Source organism: Toxotes jaculatrix, chromosome 23 (genome assembly GCF_017976425.1).
Source record: "Toxotes jaculatrix isolate fToxJac2 chromosome 23, fToxJac2.pri, whole genome shotgun sequence".
NCBI classification, from domain to species: domain Eukaryota; kingdom Metazoa; phylum Chordata; class Actinopteri; family Toxotidae; genus Toxotes; species Toxotes jaculatrix.
In genome coordinates this window covers 4,263,055-4,273,050 of record NC_054416.1, presented here as the reverse complement: position 1 = coordinate 4,273,050, position 9,996 = coordinate 4,263,055, and the positions used below count along the sequence as shown (strand labels likewise).

At 41.3% G+C, this 9,996-nt stretch overlaps 1 protein-coding gene across 1 annotated transcript; it reads right to left on the bottom strand.

Annotated features, from left to right (window-relative positions):
- Positions 1-611: 611 nt before the first annotated feature.
- Positions 612-9,225, bottom strand: LOC121177291 (protein mono-ADP-ribosyltransferase PARP14-like). Its single transcript, XM_041031556.1, has 14 exons — positions 7,591-9,225; positions 7,348-7,463; positions 5,530-7,065; positions 5,207-5,443; positions 4,342-4,566; positions 4,184-4,238; positions 3,867-4,013; positions 3,637-3,699; positions 3,376-3,552; positions 3,074-3,256; positions 2,335-2,961; positions 1,954-2,090; positions 1,470-1,650; positions 612-1,065 (listed from the first exon to the last, which is right to left on the bottom strand). The coding sequence occupies exons 1-14, from the start codon at positions 7,760-7,762 to the stop codon at positions 779-781; spliced, it is 4,143 nt and encodes a 1,380-aa protein (XP_040887490.1). The 5' UTR covers positions 7,763-9,225; the 3' UTR covers positions 612-778.
- Positions 9,226-9,996: the final 771 nt, after the last annotated feature.

Sequence of the window (9,996 nt, the reverse complement as noted above, 5' to 3'; positions counted from 1 at the left end):
TCCTGAAAAAATCTGATAGACACATACAGCCCTGAGATGTGATCAGCTTATAAACTGATAACATGGAGTTGTTTCCTGCCCAATATTTGCTCCCCTTTTAACTGGGACTGTATCTCCACCAACTCCGTTTCATTTAATGTGCAAACTAGTGATTAATGCAGCTTTATCTTTACCACTTGAACAATTTCAATATTTACCCCCATTATGAAACAACAGTGAAATTTAAATATAATTTCTATTTGAGTAAAGTGCTCCTTCCACCTCTTTATATAAAGAACTAGAAATAGTTTCTTCTCTTCTTCTTTTTTTCTGTGTACAAGAACAAATATAAATATCAACCAAATAAACAATTAGCAGCAGCATAATTTTGTGACATGTTCCCTATAACTTTGCTCATACAGTTTGTGAGTCGGAGGATGCCAACTTGCCATTTTTACTCCATTAGAAGTAACGTCTAAAACTTTGTTGTGGCACCATCAGTGATTGCACGCATTTGACTAAAGCTTAGATCAGAGTAGAAACTATGGCTTTCAAAACAAACTCGAACTCTCCAAGGAATTCTCCAAGGAGCTAAAGTCAAATTTGTGCAGAAAACTTACTAAACCATTAAACCTCATGTATTTCATTTCTGACTTTTCTTACGCTCAGTTTAACATTTAACTATAACTCTAAGCAAACATACCTGAATACATATCTTTTACCTTATTCTTAAATCTTTCTTTTTTTTCCCTCACTTGTAAACTTGCGCAAGTGAAAATACAGAAACTTTCCTTCTCTGTCACTTGAAGGTGATGAGGTAGTCTGGGTACGCCTGGTTATCGTGGAACACAACATACATTTTGGGGTTGTCAATTTTATCCACCAAGCTGTCATAGCGGTCATGTTGCTGCTGGCTGTTGCGAAGCGGTGGCACCTTCATGGTGCTGTTGCCCACAGTGTAGGCGCCAGTCAGGACTCGAGCCACAAACATTAACTGAGAACCATCAGCAGCTGGCTTGGAGTAGGTCGGTTTGGCTGAGTAGCTGGCGTTTACGGCAAAGTAGGTTCCCTGACCATATGCCGTCGCTGAGAATAAGAGAGAGCAGGTAATTAACAATAAGTACAGTAGTGCCTTCCAAAATTATCTGTTTTTGTTTTGAAGTACTCGTGAGCGTTTTTTTCTTCTGTCTCCACTAAATTCCCAGAAAAAAAAAACAGAAGATATTGTCTCCGAATCCTCAGTGTCTCTACCACGTATTGACACTAGCAAACAGCAGTCACAAAAGTTTACTTGCGCTTCATGTTTTTTTACTCTTAACTCCTATAAATAGGTCCGTCGTTTTTCTAAAAATGCCTTTGCTGCATAGTAAGTAATGCAAAAGTAAGCAGCCACAGTCTGCAGGCGTCATTGTTGTATTATTTTGTGCCAGATCCTACACTGATAAACCGATGCCTGCCTTTGATCCTGAAAGGATCCAAAAGTTCATTACCATTTTGTCCAGCAAAGCTCCTGTTGAATCCAGTTTTCATGATGGAGTCACAGTTGTCCTGGGTCGTCCCGTGGTACAGAAGCTTTTCACCTGCGCCGCCCTCTTGTACGTTCTTATCAGAAATGTGCTTCTTCTGCGCCTCATATGCCTGATGCAGATGAACATTCTGTAAACGCTCGATCTAACAAGAAAAAAAAAACACAAAACAAATCAGACAAAATCAACAAAATAATGAGCTGCCATTACCCCGGAAAGATGTAAGTATTTTAACTCATTTGAGACAAGTATTTCTTACTTGTTGAGGGCAGATTTTATGCACTTACAGTGTATTATTACATATAGATACAAAATCCCATTCATCTACATGAAATTTATTAAGTTATTACAGGTCAAAGATACTGAATTTGCTGCAATATCTTAAAGTAAAAATGTATAAGATGTAAAAAGAAATGGAAAGTGCCCTCTGGCAGTTTAAGTCACTTACCTTTACTACAGTCTTGGAGACAGTTTGTTTGAAGGCCTGCTTAATTGTCCGGTACTCTGCAGAGGAAGGCTGCAGCGCAACCACCTTCATAGTCTCCCCAGGAGCCATGTTGTCCCAGTGCAGGGGGAGAGTGAAGTCTGAAAAATGTTAGAGGAGAAACTGAATAGAAAATTCTATTTGCTGATGAAGGTCCATGGGGTGAGAGCTTTCCTTTTTAGTAGTTTCAGGGATGTTTTGTCTTTAAAATCTGTTTTCTTGTATTTACTGTTACTGTCAACGCTTGCATTGACAGATATACTTAAGTGAAAAATACCTTTACCACAAAATGTTAGTGTTTTGATTTAATACAAAATAATTTTCATTTAAAAGCAGTCCTCTAACCTGGCCGATTCACAAGTTGTTTCAGCATTGTCTTCTGTCCGGTTCCTCGTCTTGTGGCCTCCATTCTCCCTAAATCCACGCTCCACTCAATGGTCTGTGCATCCACTATCCCTCCTGCTACGTTCTTGGTCTCCAGGTTGTAATTGGCTGTTTTGGGGAGTCTCTCCCAGTTGCCATTAGGTCCCAGGATACACCAAGCCACACGACTGTACAAATCATCCTCCTCCCTTTCTCTCACCTCTCTCCTGAGGCTGCCGTGCAGACACGCAGTCATCATCTGCATCACCTGGTTGACTCCATCTTTTAATCCGCTCACGATTAAGCTGCCCTGGTCAGACTGGTCCCTCTGCACAAGCAGACCCTTGGTCTCCACCAGCTTCTTCAGATCCTTAATGTTGTCCTGGGTGAGGCATTCCAGTTGCTCCTTTGTGAAGGTCTGTGTTGAGCACTGAGCCTGATAGAGAGCTTTCAGCTTTGTCATGGCTTCGCTGACATCGTCTCTGCAAAGGCCCAGGACCATGAAGACAGACTGCCGATTCGCTGAGCTGGTATAGAGGATACTTAGGTCTGTGTTCACAGACTGCAGTGGCTCCTGTTGTTGTACATGAGGCCTCTGAGGCACTGGCACTGTAAGATGGGCCAAATCAAAACAATCATTGAAAATGCCCAATAAAAGAAGATAATTCTGATTACAAAGAGAGATAACCACAGAAGAAGAAGGCTGTTTGTGAAAATTCACCTCTGTTGATCACACTAATGGAGAACACCTTCATTGCTTTCGCTTTGAACTCCAAGAAGGCACTGATTGTAAACAGAATGAGGTGGATATCAGTGAGACAGCGGAGGGGAGTGGACGATGTGGCAGTTTTGACTCCTTTGAGTATGGCATCTGCCACGACACTGTGGTCCATCCCTCCAACTCCTGCAGAAAAGAGGTTGAATTTTTACTGGCAGAATTAAAACTGACTGAGATGAAAAAGACAGACAATTAAACAATGCAACTGACAGTTGGATCACTGGATTGTCTTATATAATATTTACCAGTACAGATGGCAGGAATGGCCACAGACTTATATCCAGAGGATTCGCAAAGTTGAATGATGCGACACACCAGTTGCTCAATGGTGCGTGCATCCTTTTCCCCACACACATGTAAAATGGCTTTGCAAGGGAATGATCCAGACTGGGTTACAAAAACCTCTCCCTGGTTCACTTTTGCTGCACAGAACACAACAGAGACAAAATGAGTCAGAAGATGTTTAATATGTGCTGCTTGAAAATTTCTACCTGATCTTTTCTCACCTGCTTTCAGTTTAGCCTTCACCTCTGGTCCAGCTACGGTCAAGATGTCTTTGCACACACCATCTGTATAGTAAAAATATAATAGTAGATATCATGTTTACCATGTTTACAATCTTAGTTTTGCATGTTGGCATCAGCTAATTAGTTTTTAGTGGTTAAAAACAACTTTACAGTTACTGGGCATCATCCTGCCTGTATCTGCGTCCGCAGCTCCAACAGCTGTCACCTACCGTCCTCGAAATGAACAAAGTCGGTCGTGTTCACGATGGCATCTGTAGTCTCATTAGTGATGTCACCAAACACCACCTGTAGTTTAACCCCACCTCCCGCTGTCATGGTGATGTCGTCGAGGTCACTGGTGAGGGACTTGAAGATTACTGAGAGGAAGAAAACATGTTTCATATTTCTTTGATATTTTATGTAATAATGGAGAATGTTAATGGAAATTCCAAAAAAAAAAAAGGAAATAAGTGTCGTATTAGCAAAGTCCTCGCTCTGTTTGTGGTTAACAATTAATCAAAGCAGTTTGCGTAGCTGTCTAGTTTACCTTGGCCTCCCTGGCTCATATTTAGGCTGAGGTGTCTGTGGACATCATGGTAGCACTGTAAGCAAAAACACAGATATTAAACTCTTTCTTATCAGTAAAACGTACATGCATGCATCCTAAAAACCAGTTACAACTGTTGTCCAAATATTGATAGTCACCTCCTCAGAGTCAGGATAGCCTGGTTTAATGACAACACGGATGGTGGTGAGAGAACCACAGGATGCAGATAATCCAAACTGGTGAATGTTCCCAGTCAGAATTTCAATGGCTTCTGTCAGAGGGTATTTGAATATAATTCCAGGTCCGATAACTGGAAACGCAACTGAACTCATACCCTGCTGTACACAGAGGTCCAAGCAGCTCTTCAGCCCCTTATTAAGTGCCTAGAAAACAAAAATTTGGCATTTAGTCATAAGTTTTCATAGGTCAGTCTTGAATTGCAAGTAATCTAACACAGAATAGATCAGCATTTTATAGAGTTTGTAGAGCTAAACAGAGGCAAACAGAGATGGAGTAAAAGAACCATGTTTTGCTGATCAAATTTTTATTGAAGACATGGGTCTATAAAAGGAAACTACTGATAACGGTTTAGAAAAAATCTATTCAGCCACAGAAAGTTCAATGTACTATATACAGGGCCACACAGTGGTACAACTGATATGCAAGTCAGCTTGCCCATTGTACTTCTCTCCCGTCTCTCCCCCCCAACACCTCTTAGACTTTGGAACAGGAGGGAGGGGAAACTCCCACTTCATCCAGCGATTAGCCATGTGTATGAAGGTGAGAGGGCAGGCAGTTTTTTTTTATCTTCTCTGTCTTGCTTGCTTTGCCATTCTTCTATGACCACATGTGGTCAGAGTAGGAACGAGTTTGTTTTACGCACAGTCTGGCCTTAAGGCCACAAATGTTTGGATCTAACCTCTGAGGTTTCTATCAGCAGAAACGTTTTTGTCTAAATCCTCAGCTGCGATCGTCAGTGTTGCATTTTCTGTCAGTGTTTTGTATCACAGTATTTTACTTTACCTGCACACTCTGCCCTCTGGCTCCATCCCAAGGCATGCACTCAATGAAGAAGATCTTGGAGCATCCAAGAGATGGATGCCCATCCACCTGCAGAACATCTCCAGGGCTGAGGGTGCAATTTGCTGCCACCGAGTTAAAATTTAACTGGATTCTGTTTCCTGCTTTTTTCAGCAGACCTTTACCAATTTTAGTAGAAGTCAGCTGTTTGTTGAGCATGGGAACCACCAGCACATTCACCTGTGGATTTAATTCAAAATAATATGATTATTGCATTGCGGCTTTGTTAGCTGATTCTTAGCAGAATAGAGTGGATATTGTCTAACCTGCTCATCCTCCAAACTGCCAAGCTTGATCTCCAGGCTTGCTTTGTTGACTGCAAAACTCCCAACCGTGTGGCTGTCCCTTCTGACAACTGAAGGTCTGTGTGTGACACTGTGGCTGGCGTTGCTGATGCTTTGTGTTTTGGTTTCTACATCTGGAGAAAACACAGTTTTTTGTTCCCTGATAAGGACCTGACAGGAGCTCTCTAGTAGGTTCTTGCTCACTTTGCCTCCTTCCTGGAAGAATTGCTGAGCCCCTGGCCCGTCTAGAACCAGTGTGTCTGACGTCAGACTGTCTACAGCTGAGACTAAGGCCTGCTTGGCCTCCAGGACGTGACAACGGGGACCAGAAATGAGCACGCAAGGAGTTGGAAAATGTCTGGGTTGTAATGTCACTTTCGTTTGCTTGAAGCCAATCAAGCTCAAGATTTGATCAAAGTCGTTGACCATTTCAGGACACAGTAGGTCCAGCACTTCCTGTGTTCCGACCTGATTCATATGGTAGTCATGCAGAACCTCTTTCAGCTTGTTCACATTTTCACTGTAGCCGACCAGTCGTACTCTGTCCACTGTGGTTCCACTGGCTCCTGAGATGAAGATTACCTCGACTCTGAACTCTCCACAGTTTGCGTCATTCTTGGCTTTGATGAGGATTTCCTTCACTCTGTTCAGATATAGGGGTACAGCTGCCGTGTCCTGCAGCTTCACAGTTTCATCAGTCAGGTCTCTCATCACCGCTGCTTCAGCCTCGTCCAGGGCAGCAGAGGACAAACTGGACAGAACCAGGTCTGATTCTGATTCCACCTCCAGGGAAACGGGACTTCTGAGGCTATGCTGGAAGCGAGCTTGGTACTTGGAGATGGCACTGCTGATCGTTATGAAGGTTATTAAATCTTTAGGGAGATTTATTCTCTTTTCCAATATCTTTTTCATAAGTTCATCAAGTTTTATAGCTCCTGACTGCACCTGCTTATCAGGTCCCTCCATGATGATCATGTTATTAGCTCTGTGGATTTTAACCTCTGGGTAATGTACACTCATTCCTTGACTGAAAATCTCTTCTACCAGTTTGAACTTCTTCTCCACAACTGGCAGCTCCCTCCGGGTTGGCAGTTTCCTTTTCAGGATTTCAATCCTCTCCTTCACAGCCGCAGTTTCCCCCACAATCACAGAATAGCCAATCTCTTTGTACACTTTGATATTATCGTTCTCAGAAGAGAAGCCCTGCTCTAACATTTTGATTTCTTTTGGCTCGAAAACATGATAGCAGGAGTAGCCCTCAGTGAGACCGATGAAGACCCGATCCACCTGTATCTCCCATTTCTCTGCAGCACCAAAAGCTCCTCCTGGCCCCTTCTCAATATCGCCCCTGACCACTGCCTCCTCGTCATCAAAATTTAATGCCAAGGTGCAGCAGATAGCAGAGAGTTGTTTCTCTAATATTTTATATGCTTTAGGGTTGTCTCTCAGGTAATACATGAGGTAAACTTCCATCTTGAAAATCTTCTCAAGGCATTTTGTGTTTTCTTTTGTAAAGGTCTAAAGAAGAAAAGCAACATACAAATTCATGAGTTCATAGCAACATGAGCCTAATCACAACTGGAATTAGGTGTATAAATAAATCATTAAAAAAAATACTGTTAAAAAAAAAAGATTATCTTTTTTGATCTTTTTTGATGTCACAACATTCGATCACAGAACATTTTATACAGCTCAGAAATCCCCTTAAACTGGTCTGGCCAGATCATTTGGCTCAAACCTTTGTGTTTACCCTGAATATGAAAGAGCTAGATAAGGTCACTAAAAGTGACAGTAGCAAACCTGCGTCTGTGACATATCGGGGGTCTGTGTTGAATTGGTTCGGCTCACAGTCAGATGTAGTTCACCACCGGGAAGTGAGATGGTGTGAAATTTCCTCTGCAAAACCCTTTCCTGGTCTGTGAAAAAAACACAGACCAAAGTCCAAAGTCTAAAGTGATAACAATAGCCTACGTTTGAGCTAAAACTGCAAAGTATATTTTACATATAACATGTAACATATATTTCAACACAGTGATTCCTTACCTTCTTTTTCCCTGAAGCTGATTCTATAGATATTGCCTTCAACATTTTCAATCGTTCCACAGTCACCTCCTCCAGAGTCCCTTTTTTTCTGAAAGTGTCTCCTGATCTTCTCCTTCTCTCTGTCTGTCAGCTCTTTCGCTTCAAAGAACAATGGGTGTGGGTACTCATCCATTTTACTGACAAACCTGAACTAAAAGAGAACTTTTAGCTAGTGTGGCACTTCTCCATACATCGCCTTCCTGAGTGAATGGCGTGTCTGAGGTGCTTTTCTTTCACTTTCACTTGATATGAAAGCTGTTTCATTCCTGCAAATGGACACACCCAGTAATGGAAAATAGTCCCTGTTTCTGTTTGTTGTGCAGATACCGAGACCAGTGAAACATTGATCTTAATGATAATGACAGTACTGATCATGATTTTGATACAGGTGGTTATTTTATCCATTTTCTTCCTTGTGATTTCACACCATGGAAAAATAAAAGAGGGTTTAAACTGTATCTTACAGCTTAGCACTAGTTTCAATTATTCTGATTGAGTAAAATGCCTTATCTACCTCTTTATATTACTTTTTGTGAAATTGCTTTCTTTAGTTTTCTTTGACAACTGCATAGTTATTTGACAACATAGTATGCTAACAGGTGTGATAATCACTTGTCATCTTGCCCTTAAAACCTTGTTCACAGCGGCAGCATCCATGATTCTAAAACTTTTATTACTGCTTAGTATAAGATCCATACCAACAGATTCATCAGACAGAATGATGATGATGATGATAAAATCGTTTCCCTAAGCCCCAGTCTGACATCCTGCTGCAATTACACACCAAACCACCAGATGTCGTACCGAGACTAAAACTTCTACTGATTCACTGGCAAAAATGAAGCAGCAGCTTTCAGCCTGCAGAGTTGTTTTTCTTTTTTTCTTTTTTCTTTTTTTTTTCATTAAGTGAGACTTTAGTATGGGTTAAGATGGGTTTTTGAGGTACACTCTGGAAAGGTGGGGTTACAGTCTGTGGCAGACTCTGCTGTCCTAACTTGACAAGGTAACTCATCTCCTATTGTGGGAATAACAAACTAGTCCTCAGAGTGACTGGGTGTCCAGTCGTCCACAGACAGAACAGGGCACTGGTTGCTTCAGAGACTAAGGTTTAACCATGGCTTGGAGGTGGGAAGGTGCAGTTCTCTTCTCTGTCCTGTTTGCTTAGACCAGAGGTTTGAACTGTCAGCGAGGTTCAGCAGTGAGCCATAGTTGAGGAGAGGCGCTTACATTCAGTTGTAGATGTCAGGTAGTCTCCAGTTTTTATCTTTTCACTGAGTAACACTGAGTTAAAATTGTTTACAGCTGACGAGAACTCGGCATTAGGAGCATTGGCATGAACAAATTTCTAGCTTCTTTGGTAACGATAGAAAAATGTACCCTAAAAGACATTAGATTACAGGGTTACACTAAGCACTGTTGAATTAGATATTTTTAATTGTCAAGACTCATAAGTTGAGAAGAACTGTGGAGTGTTTACTTTACCAAGAAACAGGCCAAGTCAGATAATCCAACAAAGTTGAAGGCTTAAAATGGAAAATGTTTATTTTTTCATGTCTATTGTTGATAATACTATCAGCATTATTACAGGGGAATTAAATATTATCATCTCTGTGTTGGTCTTACAGTAGATGAGTAGAAAACCTAAAAAAAAAGTCCATACAAGGTAATACAATTCCCAAAAATAAACTGCCCTTTGTGCATGTCCTTTGATTTAGGCATGAAGCCAGAAAAGACGGTAAATACGTAAAAAGGTCCTTTGAAACTTTACATACTGTGAAATAGGTCTGACGTGATGAAACTGAAATAAATGCAGAAAAAAAACAAGACTGTGCCAAATGTCAGTGGGAGGGTCTCACTTTCCAACGAACTGAGACTTACTCAGATGTCTGTCTGTCTGTCTGTGTTACATTGCCCATAAATCATTTCAAATGAAGCAGAGCATGCACTCACATCTGTCTGTTGTGGGGACAGTGACATGGTGACTTTTTTAAAATTTTGGTGCATATGTTGATCCTTCATGTTCCTTTTTTAAAAAAAATGCAAATTACCTAATGTTAAATGTCCAGTTGTTACCAGCTCCTGAGGGATTTGCTCTTGTAATCATGATCTTGATCAACGTATGAGGTGTGAGCTACGCCTTGATTTTTATTTACAACTAAATGTCCCTCAATATCATATTTGTTCATGCATTTTTGTTTTTGAGGGCAGTTCCCATCATGCAAAATTCAGCAACTGATATGATTGAAAGATTGCACGTCCCCTGGCTGACATCTGTGCTGAATTGCTAAATAGCAACATGACTGACAATTAACCAGCCTTCCCAGTTCTAAACCCCCGCCAGGCTCCCCGCCCCACACAAACAGACAA